A 21,346-nucleotide genomic window follows, 5' to 3' on the forward strand; every position below is an offset into this window, starting at 1 on the left:
AGCAATGTTGTTTTAATGATTTTTTAGCCTTTTAGTTTGAAATAAGTTATCTATATATATAAAGTAAAAGACAGATAATAATGAAACATTCAAAATACTAAAAAATACCCTTGATTAATGCAAACATTAAAAATTGAATTCACACTATTTTATATTAAAAATAATTATAATATATATATATAATATATCTTATTTTTATGGAACACAACACAACTACCCATTATCTTTTTTAATTTTAAAATACATTTATTTATTTTTTTAAAAGCCTCTAACATGTACAGAAGTGTGGAAGTGTGAAAATATCTGCGTAGGGGCTAGTATTAAAAAAAAGCAAAATAAGAATACAGAGCTGAATTTAAATTTTATTTATTTATTTATTTTCAGAATTACCGCCGTATCCCGAGTGAACAGAGAGAATTCAACAGAAACTGGTGGGAAGTAATACTATGCGATCTAGTAACTCTGTGCCCCAGTCACTGAACCACCGCCCCATCCCAAACCCAGAGACAGAGAGAGGGAGAGACCAGCAAGCCTGAAAATGGCGATGGAAATCCCGACGGATATGATAAAGGAGGTGCAAATCTCGCTTCGGAGAGAAGCGAAGATGTCGTCGTATGACCCAGACGACACGCCGTTGCCAAATCTACCATCCGTCGAAGAAACCATAGCGGATTTGGATCCATCCCCGCCGTACCTACGGTGCAAGCATTGCAAGGGCAGATTGCTGAGGGGCGTTCAGTCACTTATTTGCGCCTTCTGTGGCAGAGAACATTGCAAGGACCTCCCTCCTGACCCCATCAATTTTCGCGACACTTTTGGCTACCGGTGGTTGCTCAAGTCCCTGAGCTTGGATGGATCGGTATGCGACTTAATTTTGTATGTTTTGTTTGGTTGATGAGAAAATTGAGGTTAAGAGAGGAAAAAAGGGGTTCTTCTTGTGTTTGGTTGAAGGGAAAACGAGAAAGAAATGAAATTTAGATTCCCTAATTGCTTTTCTGGAATGAAGTTATTTTTATTTCAGGGGAAATTAGAAGAAGAAAAAAAAACAGGAAATTTAAGAAATTATATCATCTCGCTTCTAGATGATGAAAAAGATTGAAGCTTTGAATGTTTTCGTAATTTGTTTTACGAGCTCTTTCTAGAAGCCCGGCGGAGTGATGAAGTTGATTTCACATTTCCTATTTGAAGCTATTTGTGTTATCATGTAGTGTATAAAAAAACTAAAAGCTTGAAGCCAATTTTGGGATTATGCAGAAATTTAGGATAGTACGTTGTATATGATTTTTGCATCAGAGTCTACTTGGCACTAAAGATTATGAACAGATCACACTCAGAACTTTCTTAGGTGCCACAGATTTTTGTCCATTTATTCTGAACTCATATCACATATGTCAGAAATTATAGTTTTGTTTGCTAAAGATGAGGAGTATTGTTCTGTCATCAACGTAGGCTGTATATTTTAAATAAAGAAGACTTAGTGAAGTTTGAGACTTTGGTATGCAGGAGATAGTAGAATTACCCACTGGAGCAGATGAGTTCAACAGAGGACAGACTGCTCGGAAGGATGATTTAAGTCTCTCTGATCTTTTGAATCTTGAAATAAAATGGACCTCTAAGCCAGAGAAAGTTGAGACTGATTTCTCAAATGAGACACTTACTCAGCCCAAAAGCTTACCAGATTTGGCCGGAGTCAATCTCGACAACTTTTTTTCTGAAGGAAAAAAAGATGCCGCAGTTAATATTTCTGAAGAGCAGCTGTTTGAGTCTAGCACACAGACTACCGGTGAAGAAATTAATGCTTTCGAAGTTCGTGAAACTCTTAGTTTGTTTGAGAATGTACAGCCTTTTGAGACAGTTGTGGAGTCTACTGAAGGAGAGAGTGGTGATTCCTTTTCTGGTTGGGCGGCAAATTTTCAGTCTGCTGCTTCTGAAACCCTTCCTCATGCTTCTGAAACTCTTCCTCATGCTTCTGAAAACCTTCATCAAGCTTCTGAAAACATTCCCCAAGAGTCAAAAGTAATTGACCCCTTTGTGGGTTCCACAGTGGATCTTTCAGCCCACATAGACACAGTATTCGGATCTGCAGTAGACTCAACTGATGAAAAATCAAACCATAGTATGACTGGGTCTGCACCCTTGACTACTGACTGGTTTCAAGGTGATCTATTGGGTGTTTCCAACTCTGGGTTTGCTGGAGGTCCTGAACAGTTTGAAACGCTTGCTGAGGTGAAGGGTATAACTGAGAATGTGAATAACTCTTTTCCTGCTGATGTTGATTGGGTTCAAGACAATCAATTACAGACCACTAGCAACAAGGCCCCTGATAATAAGACTACTGATGAGGATGAGGATTCATTTGATGCTTGGAATGATTTTGCGACCTCAAATAGTGCACCAAATCTTGCTGATAGTTCTTTAAAACAAAGTACTAATCAGACGACACCTGTTGACCAGACTTCTGTAGTGGATTTGTTCGGCACAGCTAGCAACTCCGGGGACTTGAATTTTGGTAGCTTATCCCAACCGGATTTCTCAGCAGGAGCATTTAACAGTTCCAATGGTTCAACTGTAGTGGATATGAAGCAGGCAGACTCTTCTGTTTTAGACAGGTGCGTGCTTGAGCCTACCTATTTGGCTGTTATTATAGCTTCAGAATCCTGGTTTGAACTACCGTGAAACTTATTTGAATGTTAATGTTTGCATTTGTGAATGTAGTACATGAAACTTGATGAAAAAGGCTTTGATTCGTACTTTGAACAACCTATCTTAACCATATTTTCTGTTGCATGTTTAGTTTGGTTGATCTGAGCACAAAAGATGAAAAAAAATCTGAAGATGTTGCGGAGGGTGGAGATGTTTCTGGTGCAAGAACAGGGTCAAAATCTGAAGATGAGGAGAGAATAATGTCACAGATGCATGATCTCTCTTTTATGCTTGAAAGCAGTCTTTCAATTCCTCCCAAGCGAGATGAATTACATTCGCATTCCCAAGATTGAGACCTAATTTGTTTGAGTTTCTATCAATGCAATGTTTGCAGTTCATGCTGTATTCTAGATCTATTTGTTCCATTTATTCACAATTTTGTATTTATTATTTTTTGTTTTATAATCTTACGTAGAAATGGTAAGCCAGATTAGAAAGAAATGAGAATTAGTTGAATGCCCACTTACCCTTACTTAAATTATATTTTTTAGTATGGAAGAAAAAAAGTGATTGGGTGTCTGTCAGACAACCGTGTAACCACCCCAGCCAGCTTGATCAGCGGCTGAGAACGATCCATCTACTGCCACAATGACCGGAGACCACGAAGCTGCTAATGACGCTCTGATAACAACGGTCGTAGTTCATCCACCAGACTTTGGTTCCTGTCTCCTTAGTAATCAAGGATACAGATGTACAACCTATAAAACAGATCCTGTCCAAGTAAGGTCGTGCACTTTCAAGCACGAGTGAGCTTTATGAACAGCACTTATCTCTGTCCAGCGCGCTTATCCCTGCAGACATGTGATTCACAAAGACATTGGCTAAATCCCATTGCACCTTTCTTAAAATCAAACACTGATTCTAATTCATGCTAAAAGCATTCAGAAACAAAGCAATTAACATTAAAAACTAAGAGTCTACAGTTGCATTTAGTCTAAAACTTGATACACGAGAATTACAACGAGAAAGAAAGTACGACTATATTCTTCATTCTGTGTGGATGGTATTTCTTTTGTGGTGGTGGTGCCTGATCAGCATCGATGGATGCCATGGTTTGCCATTCAGCCTTTAGCCACGCGACCATTGGACTCGGCACCTGATGCTCCATTAGGCTGCTTCCCAGCTGCTCCATTAGGCTTCCTCCCTGCTGCAACGTTGCAATACAGGCGCCTCAGATACGACATGGCTACCGGGTCATCCTGGAAAATACAAGTGTCTCAGTATGAATCTTGGGGTTTTGATGTGAAACTCAGATATCTTAAATACCTCTCAAGAACTTACAGAGACGAGGTTAATGACTCTAGAATCCCTCAAGCTCCTAGGGAGACATAGGCTTAAGCTGTCAACGTCCCTGCTGTGAAAATTTCAAACACCAAACTTGCTTATAATCAAACAAATGAAAGTAATGCCAATATCTCTGGACCCTTAAGAATAACTTAATTACTAACGTTAGACCATCTGAGAGCCTGAGAAAGCAGTGAATGATGAGCTTGAGCAGCCGGTGGGAGGGTTCTTCGGGAAGCTTATCGAGCATCCTGCTAAGAACTTGAGTGATGACGTAGAATCTATCCGCGAAAGTGATGCAGTACTTCATTCCCTGATCACTGATCAGAATTCTTTCAATTATGAATGTGGCCACCTGTACATTCAAAGGCACATCAATCTTAAGCCTTATGATCAAACAAGGAGACAGAGATGCAAAATGGGTGCAATTCAAATTGTGATTTCCCTTTGCACCCCAAAAAAAAAATTAAAAATAAAAAGCAAGGGACTTGTATCTCAAGTGGTTTAAAGCATTTGGTCCTGCATCATCCGAGGTCCTAGGTTTGATTTCACCTATCCCCTAGTATCGCTTGTATAATAAAAAATTGCCTATTCCAGGCAGAAAATTCCTGTTATCTGTGTGTTTTGTTTCCAATTTACTAAATTCAAGTAACAATTGCTACATAAATTACTATACAGAAATTCCCAAATTACAGCCATGAGTTTTGGAACAATTGTATGTATAGACTTCCTTGTTACTTACAGTTCTTGACAGTATAGTGCCAACTTCAATGCAGCGGATGCAGTAGCAGAACACTTGAGTTTGGAGAAGGAAAGTGATGATGTCTTCATCATTATCCTGAACAAGGAGGAAAAGGGGATCCAAATTATCATTATTTCATTAAGTTAAAGAAGATTAAATTGTTCAAAAATAGAAGGGAATGAAAATGGGATTGAAGGCATAAACATAATTTCATACATATACCTTCACAAGGGCACCAATAACACCCAAGCTGGACAGCCTCAGATATTCATAAGGTTTTTCCTTGCTCTTAGTGCCGAGGAAAGGGTAGATATACATTGGAATGTTGGCTGCACACAGCATGTATACAATTCAATTATATGCATTGCGTGACTACAAAACTCAAACTATAACTTCCTCTCGTTACTTTATAGGAAGCCCTCTTCTAGTAAGATACCTCCCAAAAGTAAATGAAGTCCTCACACCTGGGGCTCGTCTGGTGTCTAGTACTGGATTTGATAGGATAACTTCCTATATTTAAAGCATGTTTTAACTAAGAAATGAATTTTTTTTTACCAATTTGAAGGCGTAGAAGATGAATTACTCATGAAAAAAACTTGTCTCATCTAATCCCCAGTAAATAGTAGGATAATAACATTTTATAACTTATATCCCTCTGAATCCCCCAAAAATGAAAAATTATTTACATCTACTTTCATTTTCTCCTTCAACATACCTTAGATTTAGTGACTTATCCAATTCATTCCAATCGTAGGAGCTAAACGAGCCCATTATTTTAACAAACTTACCTTTGACAAACAGATTTCTTGTCTCCGGATGAGCAGCTACGCACTGTAAAAACAAAATAATAAACATATTAAATGCCATTTACTTGTACAAAAGCAACATGACAATTTAAGCTTACTTTCGTAGGTAATAATTCATTACAAGAATAAAGAATTCATAAAAAGCATCATTATCATTAATTCCTAAAATGTATGTCGTCAAAAGTTCTCTTGAATTAAAGTATGAAGAGACTGACATGAGAATTAAAGAGAAAACAAAAATGATAGAGCGAGTACATATAGGTAGGTGGATATAACCTGATATAGAGAGAGTGTGTTGCATGCTCGATTTGATGCCTCCTGAGTAAGAAGATGTGGAGATGTGACCATTGGGTACACCTCAAGTATTTCCTAAAATGATGAAAATATAAATAAATCATCATGAATATCAATCTCGAAAATTAAGAAATTTGCAATGACAAACTCTGTCGAATATATATATATATATATATAGCTAACTCAATCATCCAAGTTATCTCTGTCATTTGGTTTTTCTGTGTTTAAGGATTAATCCCACCATTTCACCGGGGAAAAAAATAAAAAATAAAAATCCAAGTTACGTGCCATACCTTTAACAATGTATATGTGGTGCCAAAGGAATGCCACAGCAATGGAGCCAAGTCCTCACGAATTTCCCTGATCTGTATATTGAGGAACACAAACAATTAATAAAAATTAAAATAAAGAGAAACATAAAAAAGTACCCAGTAAAATATATGCATGTGGCTAAACTTTTATTTTTTATTTTTTATAAATAATATTCTAAACTAGAAGACCGGAGATTGGAAGAGTGAGAGAGTAACATCCCTCTAACGAACTCTGCCACATGTGACTAAACTAACCACAGAGATTTGCTCGTACAAAGCACGTGGCAGATATAGACTGGGAACATGACATGCAAATACATTTTTTTTATCTTGAAAAATACATTTGAGCGACATGAATCATATACAAAAATATACCAAGAAATATATGCATATGAAAATGATAAATGTATATTATGATCATGATCACCTTAGAGAGGCGTTGCAGTGCGTTTTCTCGGGTACGTCTATCGCGAAGCTCAAGAATCCACTGCTCCACATTCACCTTTTTGAACGGGTCAGCATCATTAGGCCGGGTCGACTCTGAGTTGTTTTGACCCGATGTAGCTTCCGGTGGCCGTGATGATGATTGATCGCCGAGCAAAGACTCAGTGATGATAGCCATTAATTATTGGAGAAATGAATTAACAATGCCAAACAATAAAAGAGAAGAAAATGCCTTGGTCTCTTCAGATCTCCATTTTCTTGTTTAGTGTGTGTAGTGAGGGAAGAGAGTGAGAGGATTGGTATGGAGGCGTTTCGTTGGGACTTGGACTCCTTCAAGAAGGCCTCTTATTGAGGTTTTATAGCCTGGCAAAAGTGGCCTTTTGGTATTTATTTTACTTTCTTTCCTTGTTTTTGGATATAGGTTTATCTTTTTTTTATTCCATAATTTTCGGAATATTTATTGTGTGCGCCTTGCATACTCCGCTAGACTTTCACTCGTAAAATACATGGGAGCCCAATGTTTTGCTTGAGTTCTCTTAACTGTGGGTGAGAAAGCGCGTTGGATTGAAGCTTGAATTCTACTTAATTATGATGCAGCCCATTTACATGTATCATTCATTGATCTCTTGTCCGTAATTAGAATCTAATTGTAATTAGTGGGAGTCAAAATTCTTAATTTTTGTTGTATTTAGTCCATTTTGGTTGGAATTAGTCATAAATGCATATTGTGATTTTACAGCTTTTTTATTTTTTTATAACATGTGTGGATAGTTGTAGTTTTGTATTATAATAACCATTTTATTGGTTAATTAAGGCATAATGGAAGTTTCAATAATTCTCTTTTCCCAAATATTATAACTACAAAAAAGAACTTCACAATATGAATAATGAATTTGCCTTGTGCAAGAGTAGATTATTATTTATAAGTAAAATGTGAGCATTTATTTATTACACAAGCTGACAAGAAAAGGATAAAAGAAAATAGTAAATTAGTTAGGTTAATTGCCCTTCCATATGCTGCCATGCAAACTAGGCTAGCTTTTGTCCTCTTTTCCTACGACCCTCAAGCCTACAGCAAACATTTAATAAACCCAATAAGCTGTTTGGATTGGATGATACAAAATAACTTAAAATTTGTATATAATATTTGAATGATACAAAATAACTTAAATTTAACAAAATGTGAAAACATCATAGACAGGGACGTCCCTGAGATTTTGAGGGCCCTGTGCGAACTTAAATTGGGGCTTCACATAATCTAATATGAAATACTATAAATAAAAATTTGGCATAACTTTGTAATAACCCAAAACAAAATATCTAAAAAAGAAATAAAATATATAAAAAAAGTAAGGATAATATCTTCTAGCAAAAAAGACAAGTTTGCCCTCGCATATTTTAATGGGGGAAAATTTCACTTTTTAATCGAGAAAGAATTTGGGAATTTCGCTTACGCCATTGCGTAGAGCGCGGCGAAACGAGTTCGTAGACACGGAGTAGACCCGAATCGGAGCTGTAACGAAGAAGATATGGTCTAAATACCGCGAAGGGCAAAATGGTAATTTGGTCAAAAAGTCAGATTTTTATCCCTTCTCTCTCTCTCTCCTCTCTTCCTCTCCCGTCGCACCCAGCCGTGCCACGCTTCGACTTCTAGGCGACGGCCCGGCCACCATAGGCCGAACCGATCTCCGGCAAGGGTACCGTCGGTTCCGCCTCCCTCTCGCCGTCAAGACCTGACCGACGTCCACCCTTGGGCCGCCCGGAGCTGGTCGGAAAACCATGATTTCCGACGGATGTTCACCCGAGTTCACCCGATCTTCCAACTCGAATTTCTCCTTCGTTTCTCCACCAAATCAATCGAGTAAGGTATGGTTTCTCAGCTATTTTTCGTGTTATAGCTTATGGATGTATGGGTTTCGATCGATTTTAGCTCTAAAGCGATCATTTTCGACTTGAATTCTGGCCGAAACTTCGGCCGCCGAGATCTACTGTTTCTGGTCAATTTTTGGGGTATGTCCAAGAACAAAAGTGACTCCAAATGGGGTGTTTTACCTAGGATAGGAGTTTGGAGTCTTGGTTCCGAGATTTTTCGGCCACCCGGTATCGCTTTAGACACCCGAATCTGCCCGCGAGTGCTGGGGCGCGTGGGCGAGGGTGGTGAAGTAATTCTGTGCAGTTTTGTGACCCTCGTGTCCTCACGAGCGCGTAGGATTTCGCGGATCTCGATTCGGAGTCCGTTTGAGCCCCGAACGGATTTTCCATATCGCGCGATCCGTGGGTGCAGTGTCGTCAAATCATCGGATCGCGCTGGATTTCGGATATGTCGGTCTACATGATCTCAGGATCGTGTAGGATTCGACGGATTTCGAATCGGAGTCCCGGATACTCCGAAATTGCGAACCCTAGGGCTAGGGTTTGGATTTTAAGCGATAACGCGATTTTGGCTAATCCGACCGTCCGTTTCAGACCAAACTAGCAAAACATGGTTCCTTCTCTGTAAGGAACCTTCAGAGGAGCCCAGATTGGCCATCGGAGATTGTGGACCCACGGGGTCCCGGATAGGCTGATCTGGCAGTTTATCGCTTAGTAAGGCTTCGGGTCTTTTAAGGCTGGTCTAACTGTCTAAAAAGCTAATGTGGGCATATGAGTAACTTTAAAATGAGTGCACATAATTCTAGGAGCCGGGGGCAAGGTGTTTAATTTAATTCTTTTATTCAGCAGTTTATTGATTTATTATTCATGGATAATCAGGCACCAGAGGTCCAGTCGACCTGCAGGAGGGACCTTCGAAGGGTCCAATTAGCTCGGACCATCAGTGAGTGGACTTTCTTCCATAAACGATTTTCTATGCAAGAGTTATATCTTAAACGATTTTATATGCATGAGTTATATAAATGATTTATGTAAATAAGATTATTTAAGTGATTTTTATAATGATTTTATACAAATAAGCTTTTACAAATCAGTTTATATGGGTTAATGTCATTATTTAATCTTGAAGAAGTTTTATGAACTATTCATTTCGAACGTGATTTGTGCTGTACAATACTTTGATTTACGTGTTGTTTAGTTACTGAAGCTCAGTAATATAAAAAGCAGAGTTTGAGAACTCTATCAGAGGAGACAGCAGTTACATTTCAGTTTCACAAAAAGACAGTGAGTTATTAGATTTTTCTAAAAATAGTTTATTTTAGAACCACCATGTACCCACCATTTACTTGGTGATTACCCAGAGTTGGACCGATGTCTTCAGACATCCAGTCCGATTTCAGTTTATGTCAGTGCACTTGACTTTGCCTCATGAGTTACGGGGACGCTCGGACCGTGAGTGCCAGGATTTGCGACTCGGCAGACTTGGTGTCCCCGAGACCTGCCAAGATTGCGGATCATGCTGACTACGGTCCCCTGTATCCTGCCAGAGCGACTCGAGCTGACTTGGTGTCATCGAGGAATCTACCGGCAGATCAGGCTGATCATAGTGCCCTGATTTCGCCAGTTTGCGGCTCGGGTAGGCTGCGTGGCGCCCGAGACCTGCCAGGGGAATTGACAGATATGACAGGGGTACAAATAGGTGGTATTTTCAAAGGATTTTGAGTTTTCTTTTCTTCAATTATGACTTTCAGTTATTTTATATCAGTTTCTTGATATTCGCACATTTATATCTTTACACATTTGTTCAGTTATATGNNNCACATTCATCAGTAGGTTTTTACATGCTTATTTGAATACCTTGTATTGAAATGTAGATAAACCCTCGATTTAGATCCTTACTTATTTTTAACTGGGAGTTATTATGTTTATAAAATTGTTTTCGGGAACATTATTTTTTTGTCCACTCACATTTTCAACCTATTTTTCGCCCCCAGGCCGTAGAAGTACGCGGGATCCACCACCGGGCCATTCATAGCTTCCGCGCCATCAAGTAAGGTAGAGTTTTGTAGAAAATCCTTGAAACCTTGAAAACTTTAGAAAATGCTCTGATATCTAGTTTTAGTGGAAAATTGGAGTTGAGATCTGTTACTTGAGATATTCTGGCAGTTGGTGTGGATTTATTTGATTGTTTAACAGGTGGAAAAATTTTGGGTTTGGTATACAGGGGAGACTCTGCCGAATTTTCGGCAGAAGTCTAAAGGAAATTTGAAAAGAATTTGAGACGAGAAGGGTAAAAAGGTCATTTGTACCCGACATTTGCCAGGTGTCGGACACGCACAGGACTTGGCTAGAATTCCAAAGCGAAAATTGGGTCGGGTCCTGTCATAACTTAATGTCATAAAAAAAAAATTATAACTAAAAGTCATGAATAAATATGTAATGACAACCAGAAATCAAATTCATAAAAATTTTAATGTTTCTATTTGATAAAATTAAATGTTTGGTACAAAAATAAGCTCATTGTGCCCCTACAAGGTCCTTTGCTGCCTCCAATAAGCAATTTGTGTTTAATAGGGAAAAAAATTAGCAATCACAAATTAAAGAGTAGTTGCACACAAATTCCTAAAATTTGAATTTGACTATTTGATTTTGAGTGTTCTTTAATTTGAATTTGACTATTTGATTTTGAGTGTTCTTTATGAATATAGGAATTAGGGTTTTCTCTTTTTGGTGTTGAAATTCCTGAAATTGAAAGAATAACTAAAATTGTCAAAGGATTGAAAAAAGAACCAAAGAGAGATTGATGAATGATGATGATTACTTACCAGAAAATCAGAGTTTAAAAGAAAAGAAGAAGCCATGAAGTTTTTTTTGTTTTGTTTTGAATGAAAAAAGTACTTTTCTTAGATGATAAATTTTTTTTTAAAAGAATGATCGGAGTAGAAAGTGTTTGGGGGATATATATACTCCTCCTGTGGTTAGCTTCGATGTTTCCTTTTATTTCAAGGGTTTTTGGTTTTTCATTTATTTATTTATTATGTAAAGTTTTTAGTTATAATGCAAAAATAATATAAAAACAGCATATAGACCGACTTCAACAAGAATCGAACTCTGGCGCTACGTTAAATGGAGAAGCGCTGGAGCTAACTCCACCAGACACGCCCTTGTGCAAATGTCTAGCACGCTATACTATATATACAATTCCTATAATATTAATATATATGATATAAAGAAATTTTTTTTCGGGGGGCCCTTAAGAATTGGGGGTCCTGTGCGGTGGCACCACTTGAGTCACCCCAGGGCCGCCCCTGATCATAGAAATAGTGAATAATTAAGGAAAAAGGGGTTGATGTCAATTCTATTGTTCATGTTAATCTTCATAATTATTCAAAGGATACTGCTTACCTCCTTCTCTCTAATGAGATACTCTTCTTTCCTGCGAATCACGGTTTGATACATATGCAAAAATAATTTATCAAAAACATAAAAAGAAAAACTTATACACACACGTCACACTCCTATTCATAATAATGTAGAAACTCCTATTTACATGATAAGGAGGAAAGTACTTTCCTTATTCAAACAAAATACAATTAGGAAAAACAATAACAATAAGGGAAAATTTATCAATATAGCCTATCCAAGGGGAACTATAGTCCATCAGCGGCGCAGTGGCAGAGGGATCCTTCCACAGAAGTGCATGAAAAGCAAGGCCAAGGCAGCTGATTTGAATATAGTAGGCATTGGAATTCCATATTTGCCCTTCCCAAACAACCCTTTGAGAAATGGCCAATAACATAGCACCACCCAAACACAGCACATCATCTCACCTAGCCCCGCCCCATCCGCACCATGAGCCGGTGGTTGCATCCCAAACAAGCCCATGGCTAGGGCTGTGAAGTGCACAAACAGGAGAGTTGTGGCCGGCACAAATATTGGAGACTCATCAAAAGTGAACCTACCAGCATTGACATCATCTTCTTGGTCATCACTTGAAGAGGAATATTGGTCCTTTTGTGTGACTTCAAATGCCACCTCAGATATACCCAAAAGCTTGAATGCCAGGGTTACAACTCCAAATAGCGATGCAGTTACATAGGGTATTTTCCCCGATGGCCCCATTCTCACATGGTTCCACCATTGCTTGATTGATAGGCCAAATCCCAGGTAAAAACGTAGGGTGTACAAAATCTTCATTAAAAACACGGCAACGAAGAATATGAGAGCCGGTTCTTTGACCTACATAAAAAATAGAATCCGAACTTGAAAACAAGATATCAATTTGTATTCACAAAATGAGGTGATAGTATTTGATTGATTTTTCAACAATGATAACATGGGAAGATGAGGGTGCAGAACCCATAAAGCCTGGTGGGTCTGGCATGCATAAGATAGACTTCCAGCCCCTTGCATGGATCTTCATCCCAGTTAGCATATCTTCTGTGACTGACCCATAAACCCAGCCTACCTGAAATGAATCAGCCCAGCTATGTAAAAATTACTTTTGAGAGAGAGAGAGAGAGAGAGAGAGAGATACACTTGGGGCTCGTTTATGAGTGATTCTGGCCATATGTTTCTCCATATAATCACTTTTAGTGATTTTAAGTAATTCTAGTAAGAAGTGTGCTTCTTCATAAAAAGCGATTATTGACATCTCCAAAATCAATTCCAAACGAGCCCCTAAACTAACCAAGAGTCATATAGTTAATTTTTTTTACTTTTTATATAAGAACAGAAAACATATTTAATTGCTCAAACCTTTGTCCCCCACAATGTATTGTGCTCGTACGAAGAACCAGCAACTTGGTTGGCTGCCTCAACAGCACTGGAAAGGTCATGAGGATGATCAATTTTCTCTGATAAAGTATGAGTTGCTGATTGGATTAACTCCGTGGAATTTCCAAACCGTTCTTTATCCAATGCCACATCCCTCAGATTTCCTTGGAAGTTAGAAAATTAATCAAAGTATAGATATGAAACTACTCCACATAATTAAAGCTATATTTGACTAATGAGCGCTACTTATAAGGAATTTTAGGTACCTTCACTATCTATCAAGGAAAAACCGTAGATAACTTTACGTCTTTGAAAACATCCGGTCCCTGCATAGGGAGGTCCTTGCATCCCAGCGAACCCTGGCCAAGATGTCTACACACAAAAGTCAATTACGGTAGGTCCCTAAACTAAATCAACGATGCATGTCTAGGTCAAAAGATCCAAAAATATTTTTTGTTTTTATCAAAGAAAGACTTTCATTCAAACAAAAGCCAACATCAATATGAGTATAAATTCTAGCCCCATGCCACAATGTGGTCTCGTTAAAATCCACTCATAAGTGAAATCCGATTCAGAAAAGAAGAAAAAAACTACTACAGCGCAAGCAAATAATTAAAACATATAATAGACGCACTTTTAGAGGGAGAAGCAGTTGGTTTCCAAATGGATCATCTTTCAAAGTGTCGTAGAACATTTGTGGGCACTGGACAAATGCACCTTCTTTTTCATGCTTGAAGCCAAGCAATAGGCACATCGCATGCAGAACGATCTTTGAATTGTTGGCATGCATATCGCAGTCGACGTTCAACATAAATGGAGCATTTGTCATCACACCAGAGACCCTGGTCTATACATAATAAAACTCAAAAATTGGTCACTTGGAAAATCAGGGTATTTCTGATTAAATTATATAGCAATTACTAGAATAGAATTTATTCAACATGTATTTAAAGCATTTAAAAAGCGAAATACTGTGGTTTTCTTTGGCTGAAAAGAAATTCTCACCAAAACATTCATGGCGCCAGCTTTGTGGTGATGTGATTGATCTGAACGCTTCTCCCTGGCTACATAAACTAAATGTGGCACCCCATTATTTGAAAGTCTTTCTTTGTTCTCCCATATTACCTGTGCAAACTTTATCCAAATTACTGATTGAAAAGACAATCTTTCAAACACAGAGAGAGAGAGAGAGAGAGAGAGCACCTTGATTATGGTGGGATGGTTCCTTCTGTCTATGTCAGCAAAATCCACATAGTCTCCAGAAAAATCAAGGGTTGCCAAATTTTGGACAGCAACTTCAATTTTTTGGCAGAGCTTTTGATACTCATCCTACAAAATCCAAGATGACATCAAAGATTTGTACCATGAGCATGAGGATAGCTTAGCCAGATATCTTGAATCTTTTATCTTCTGTTTGGTGCTTACTATGATCGGATATATACAAATTTAAATAGGCTTAAGGCCAAATTCTACCTTCATTTTTGTCCATTCTTGTAGAAACCCAATTGGATTATCACTTGGCAATTTGGAATTGCCAGAGAAGTATCTGAATGGAGCTCTAACTTGAATATTATACTTTTTGCAAAAGGGTACCCAAAACTGAGCAAATTTAGAGGCTTCAGTGAGAGAGTAGAGGGTGAGAGGTGAGCAGCCATCATCAGAAACATAGCAAGCTAGCTTGTGAGATGGATAATCTACAGCAAGAAGAGAGAGCACTGTGTTCACTGTGATGATGGGCGGCTCTAGCTCTGCATCTGCTGTTGTCACAAACATGTCCACTGCAGGAAGCTCTGGCACCCTAATTAAGCATATTTATTAACATTAATCAAACATGTTATCAATTTGGTCAAGAGATTAATATATATAATTGAGAAGTGACATACTGTTGCAAGAGGTTTTGAGGGTAAGTTTTGTATTCAACAGGGGTCCATTGGATGATGAGGGTGAGAACCCAATTGAAGGTAAACCAAGACTCACACAGGAAGGCAAGAAGCCAGACAAAACCATGGTCAGTGAGGGAGAGGAGACGATAAACAAGGAGACAGATGAAGAGGAACAAAATTGCAATTTCCTGGGCTCTCTGTAGTGTGTTAATTTTAAGGGGTGTTTTTTCACATAAAGGAAGAGATTGAGAACTAGCCATTTGGAAACAGATAGAGGTGTGGATGAGATTTTCAGTCTAAGGCAGCCAGTGCCAACTGAGTGGAGTATATAGACAGACAGGCGTCAGCATCAATCATTGTTATCTTTTTTTTTTTTGGTCAACAATCATTGTTATCTGTCTTAATTAACCATTGATAAAACTTTTGACAAACAGATGAAAGCCAGTTTACATGTATGTGCTTGGTGTAAGTTTACCATCAAAGCTTAGGTTTTTTAAGATTAATGGTTGTTTGACATGGTATTTGAGACTTCTTTGTGGATAGTTCTCAGTTCAATATTAAGTTTTTGACACTAACGATGTCCTAACACATGATACCATGAACAAAAATAACAAAAGATTGTAGCCTTTTTTATTTATATTTATTATTTTAGTTTTTATGTAGGAAATTATATGACTTAGACTGTAGTAAATCAAATATAGATATTGTTCATGCCAAGCACTGCCTGTACTCCAACTTAGCATAGAGGGTAGCAAAGAAGGGACTATTTTTCCTGAACAAAATTTCTAGGTGGCCTGTGACCCATCTCTTCCTTTGGGTCAACATAACATGAGAAGATGAGAGTGCAGAGCCCATAAAGCCTGGTGGGTCTGGCATGCATAAGATAGACTTCCAGCCTCTTGCATGGATCTTCGTCCTAGTTAGGATATCTTCTGAGACTGCACCATAAACCCAACCTACCCGAAATGAGTCAGCCCAACTATGTCAAAATTACTTCACGAGTAATGTTTCGGTGTGACAGTCATGTTGTAACGAATGTATTTACTTACTAATATTATAGTCTAGATTCATTAAATATTAATCATATTGTCTACTCGATTTATACAACTAATAACTTGTTAGTTAGTACTCTTTGCCCCCACACAACTCAATTAAACTCACATAATTCAATTATGCTCTCTCATCCTCATGGACAAAGTCTTAGGTCCACCAATAATGTTACTACTCTTTTGCCCCCACATAACTCAATTAATGTCACATAATCCAACTATGTCCCATCATGGACAAAGTCTTTGGACCACCACAGTCCACCAAACTCACATGCTCAAATCCTTGAGCCTGTCGGTGTGACAGTAACCCTACAAATCTTTTTCATTTTCATCAGTCATGAGATGCGATAGAAATAATTATTCCATATACACGATGCACAACAGGTTTTTTAAGCTAAACGTTACGTTGATGACAGCTTGTTCAAGCAAGTTTTGTCTTCCAACTTGTTCAGTTTAGTGGGCTCACTTTTTGTTATGGCAACTTTTTCTTCATAAGGGTTGTTTTTGGAGCCTAAACCTCTTTCTGCCAGAGCAAAAAAGGATGAATGAAAGTGCTCTTAAGCTAACCAGGGGCATATAGTTGTTTTTTTTTTTTTCTTCGCTAATAAGAAAAGAAAACATATATAATTGATCAAATCTTTGTCCCTCATAATGTATTATACTCGTACGCAGAACCAGCAACTTTGTTGGCTGCCTCAACAACAGCAATGGAAAGGTCACGAGGATGATCAATTTTCTCTGATAAAATATGAGTTGCTGATTCGATGAACTCAATGGAATTTCCAAACCCTTCTTTATCCAATGCCACATCTGTCAGATTTCCTTATAAGTTAGAAAATTCATCTAAGTAAATAGATGAAACCTCTCCACAAAATTAAAGCTAAATATTTGACTATAATAAATAAAGTGCTCAAAATAGGAATAATTTTGATGAATGAGAGTTACTGATAAGGAATTAAGGATAAAGCATAGATAACTTTACGTCTGTGAAAACATCCGGTCCCTGCATATAGAGAGGTCCTTGTCTCCCAGCGAATCCCGTCCAAATTGTCTACAAAATATAGCCTCTATACATTAGTTAGATGCATGCATGTAATACAAATATGTAATATTCTAATCAATGGTCCAAAATTCAAGTAGGGAAGGTCTCTAAAATAAATCAATTGTGCATGTCTAAAATAAATCAGTTATGCATGTCTGATGCATAGAACATCTCACATGAAGTGTTCATAATCGAGAATGATAAATTTACCATATTCGTCAATAAAATTGCAGATTACTTTTCTCATAGAAGTAAGATTTACTTGTATGAAATTGGTTCTTTGAAAATTTCACATATCTTCCTCAAATAGATTTATTTTTTTACCTTAAGACGTCTGAGTATGATTAAGTAAATGTAGTTTAATGTTTGCATATGGTGAACTAAAAAAGAAAACAAAAACTTGAATCAATTATTAAAAAAGATTGGCAACACATTGAACTCTTTTGAAATTGATTAGATAATGTTGTTCTTTATTACATCATATTCACAATATGGCTAGATGTCGAGTAGTATAATAAATACATTTATGTAAAAGAATGGGCATCCTTCTTTAGTGTTTGAAGCACCATTTTTTGGTGTCTCCCCTTCTTGGTTATATGTTGTGCTTTGGAAGACTCATTTTAGTTTACGACCACCACCTCTGCAGTCATTCTCCTTCTCACAACCTCTATTATAAGAGTTGGATGGTGGAGGCATGCACCGTTGCCCCCTGCATCCAAACGGCTGATCACGGCGTATTGACCCATAACTTATATCTTTTGCATTCGTCGTTTCACTGCAAATCGAGCACACCAAGAGAGCAACAATGCAAAGTGTAAATGTCTTGGAGATGGCCATTTGATCTTCTAAACAAATTACAAATGGCTCTAGACTTGGATAATGAGGACTATGAGAGAGAGAGGATTTTGGAGGAGATGATGATTACGAGATTGAGAAACCTTCAATTTAATGTGATGTTCTTTGCTAACTTTAGGCAATTTTGCTGGGGATTAAACCTAAATTGTTATTTTTTGTTATTGATTATTGGTGTGGCTCAAAGAGACACACTGGTAGTATAACTTTAATTAGACTTATGGTTTAGAAGAGCCAAATTTAGAAATTTCATTCAACTTTTTCCAATTGGTTCTTTAGTAACTTGAATGAAAAGGTTCTGCCACGCTACCAAAATGTGGCCTTCTACTCTCTATGTATATTTGTGCGAATTTTTTTTTTTTTTTTGATAAGTTAAAAACTTAAATGAACTCAAAATCAGAATTGTAACCTAAAAAGAAATGAACAAAATGTAATTCACATAACAACTTTATAAAATGCATCAAAACATCACTCGTCATGCATTTTTTGATGCCAAAGTATCAATTAACTTTGCATAATCAATTTGTTCTACCATGTATTTTTCAATATAAAATATAAGGAATAGTCTTGGGGATTTTTACCTTCCTTTTCTTCCTCGAAGTTCTTTTCCTCTTGCAGTAGATATTCAATAATAAACTGCTTGTTTTTTTTATTGTGTTGATTAGAGCAAATTTTCCCATCTAACGTATATGCTACTAGGTTAACCTATTCAACTAGGTTAACTTATTAAACTGATTTAACTTTAAAAAAATTGGTCCCTTATTAAGTTTTTATTTTTTAATTTTAGAGTAAATAATTGGGCTTTTAAAAAAAATAGTACCTGGGCTTAATATAATATTAATATAGTATAATTTTTAAAGTAACATGCATATGTATATATAGAGGTTTATAAAAGTTGGTGGCCCTTTCGATTTGGAGGCCTAGGTGACCTCCTTGCCCACCTATATTAAGGGTGGAAGTACCGACGGTCCACAAGAGTTCAAGATACGATCTCAAATATACATGCCCAGGGTGTGTTATGAGCACATACGTTCAAAGTCAGATATATGCCTCTAAGACACTGAACCTATCCAAAAATAATAGTAGAAAATACTAATGTATATAAGAAATTCTAGACTCTGATGTGCTACAACGAAGCCTCGTTAAAATCTTGCTATAAGAACCTTCAGTAAGGAAAATCTGATCAAGAAAAACAAGTATTATACACCACCACCAACAGTTTGAACATGTATAATATGCGTGTGCAATTGTAAAAATATGCACTTTTATAAGTAGAACCACGTTGTTTCCAAATGGGTCATCTTTCAAAGTGTTGTAGAACATTTGTGGGTACTGAACAAATGCACCATCTTTTTCATGCTTGAAACCAAGTAATAGGCACATCACATAAAGAAAGATCTTTGAATTGTTGGCATACATATCGCAGTCGACGTTCAACATAAATGGAGCAAACGTGCACGGCTTCGGAAGGACATATAAGGGGTATTGGGGCCCGCATGGACAACTCAAGCGCAAGGAAAAAGGAAAAAAAGGAAAGAAAGAAGAAGGAAAAAAAAAGGTCGTGGACACCTTGGATCAGTTGAGAGACCAAAGACGCACGACTCTGGAAAGACAGTTAAGGGGTATTGGGGCCCGCATGGACAGGTTAAGAGCAAGGAAAAAGGTAAAAAGGGAAAGAAGAATTTTTTCATTAAAAAAAAAAGGGTCATGAACACCTTGGATCGGTTGAGAAACCGAAGGCGCACGGATCCAGTAGGACAACTAAGGGGTATTGGGGCCCGCATAGACGGTTGAAGTGCAAAGAAAAAAAAGAAAAAAAGGTCGTGAACACGTTGGATCGGTTGAGAGACCAAAGGTGCACGGCTCAGGAAAGGACAACTAAGGGGTATTGGGGCCCGCATTGAAAGGTCAAGTGTAAGAAGAAGAAAAAGGGTCATGGACACTTTGGATCAGTTGAAGAACCGAAGGCGCACGGGTTCCGAAGGACAGCTCAGGAGTATTGGAATCCATTTAGGATCGGCTAGCAAAGAGAAAGCAAGGAGCTTGGATCCCACCAGATTGGCAAAAGCTCAAAACCAAGTGCACCCCCAACTGGGGTTGGGATTGGCTAGCAAAGAAAAACCAAGAGGCATGGGACTCACCGGATTAACAAAAGCTCAAAACCAAGCGCACCCCAACTGGTGTTGGGATCGGCTAGCAAAGAGAAACCAAGAGGCATGGAACCTACCGGATCGACAAGAGCTTAAAACTAGGCGCACCCTAATCCATTTGGGATCGGCTAGGAAAGAGAAAGTAAAGAGCATGGGGCCACCGGATTGGCAAAAGCTCAAAACCAAGCGCACCCCAACTGGGTTTGGGATCAACTAGCAAAGAGAAAGCAAGGATCATGGGGCCCACTGGATCGGCAAAAGCTTAAAGCCAAGTGCACCCTAACTGGGATCGGTTAGCAAAGAGAAAAATGCGTGTGGGCCCACCGGATCGGCAGAGGTGCAGAAATCCAAAATAAAGAAAAGAGTCCACTTGCGTATGGGATTGGCTGTCCGCTCTTAGGTACTCCACATGGGAATAATAGTCCACAGTTGGAACTTGAAAAGTTAGCAACGTGTATGAAAATTCATATTTGGATATTTCACATGCAAGGTGTGAAAGCAACGTGCACGGGTTGGTGATAGGCCAATAGGAATCATATTTTTGGGTTTGACCAGCAAGCCCAAGAATGAAAACGTATGGCTTAGTTGGGCTCAGCCATGAGCCCATCATGACGACATGCGCTCAATCCGAAGAAATCCTGTTCCAAAGTCCCACTTAGATCATTTTTTCCCTTTCCACCAGCGAAGCATGTAGAGAGGAAAAAATGGGGGCACTATGGGGACCAAATCTCACATATCATGGCTTAACACATATGCCACAACTAAAAGACGTGGGACGATCGAACTTCCCTCCCACTGGAGAAGTGCGGAGCGAGGGAGACACGCTCATCTGATCCCATTACCACGGAGTGGAGGATGGGATGCGCAAAGCTAGGGAAGTGGGGCTAAACCCAAGAACTCGAAGCGTTATAAAAACCCGGCTAGACCTCCAGCAAAGGTACTAAAAATTCAATTGAATACTAAGAGTACATTGCACAAACATTGACTTGAGCGTCTGAGTGACTTTTGCAGGTACTCACCCTATTCCCACCGTTCGACCTCGGGAACGTAATCCGGAGTTTTCTTTCAACCAAGGAAGCGTGCGGACTTCAGTCAAGAACCTATGGAGGTATTTCTTCTTGAAAGAAATCATGCTCCA

The 21,346-nt window shown here is 38.2% G+C and overlaps 3 protein-coding genes and 1 non-coding gene across 4 annotated transcripts; 1 reads left to right on the top strand and 3 right to left on the bottom strand.

Annotated features, from left to right (window-relative positions):
• The first annotated feature begins 364 nt into the window (after positions 1-364).
• LOC117621174 lies at positions 365-3,131 on the top strand. The gene is made up of 3 exons (XM_034351506.1): positions 365-859; positions 1,504-2,609; positions 2,795-3,131. Exons 1-3 carry the CDS (start codon positions 539-541, stop codon positions 2,994-2,996), a joined length of 1,629 nt encoding a protein of 542 aa, XP_034207397.1. The 5' UTR covers positions 365-538; the 3' UTR covers positions 2,997-3,131.
• Positions 3,132-3,218: 87 nt separating this feature from the next.
• On the bottom strand, positions 3,219-3,433 carry LOC117623668. The gene has a single exon (XR_004585195.1). It is a non-coding gene; the product is annotated as a small nucleolar RNA U3 (small nucleolar RNA).
• Positions 3,434-3,678: 245 nt separating this feature from the next.
• Positions 3,679-6,955, bottom strand: LOC117621176 (CCR4-NOT transcription complex subunit 9-like). The gene is made up of 9 exons (XM_034351507.1): positions 6,568-6,955; positions 6,123-6,194; positions 5,812-5,904; positions 5,518-5,560; positions 4,952-5,058; positions 4,730-4,825; positions 4,152-4,342; positions 3,985-4,057; positions 3,679-3,902 (listed from the first exon to the last, which is right to left on the bottom strand). Exons 1-9 carry the CDS (start codon positions 6,760-6,762, stop codon positions 3,765-3,767), a joined length of 1,008 nt encoding a protein of 335 aa, XP_034207398.1. The 5' UTR covers positions 6,763-6,955; the 3' UTR covers positions 3,679-3,764.
• Positions 6,956-11,916: 4,961 nt separating this feature from the next.
• Positions 11,917-15,432, bottom strand: LOC117621926 (cellulose synthase-like protein B4). The gene is made up of 9 exons (XM_034352451.1): positions 15,116-15,432; positions 14,706-15,030; positions 14,436-14,561; positions 14,238-14,357; positions 13,867-14,079; positions 13,499-13,604; positions 13,215-13,396; positions 12,778-12,924; positions 11,917-12,695 (listed from the first exon to the last, which is right to left on the bottom strand). Exons 1-9 carry the CDS (start codon positions 15,373-15,375, stop codon positions 12,117-12,119), a joined length of 2,058 nt encoding a protein of 685 aa, XP_034208342.1. The 5' UTR covers positions 15,376-15,432; the 3' UTR covers positions 11,917-12,116.
• Between the last annotated feature and the right edge of the window lie 5,914 nt (positions 15,433-21,346).

Source organism: Prunus dulcis, chromosome 3 (assembly GCF_902201215.1).
Source record: "Prunus dulcis chromosome 3, ALMONDv2, whole genome shotgun sequence".
Taxonomy (NCBI): Eukaryota; Viridiplantae; Streptophyta; class Magnoliopsida; order Rosales; family Rosaceae; genus Prunus; species Prunus dulcis.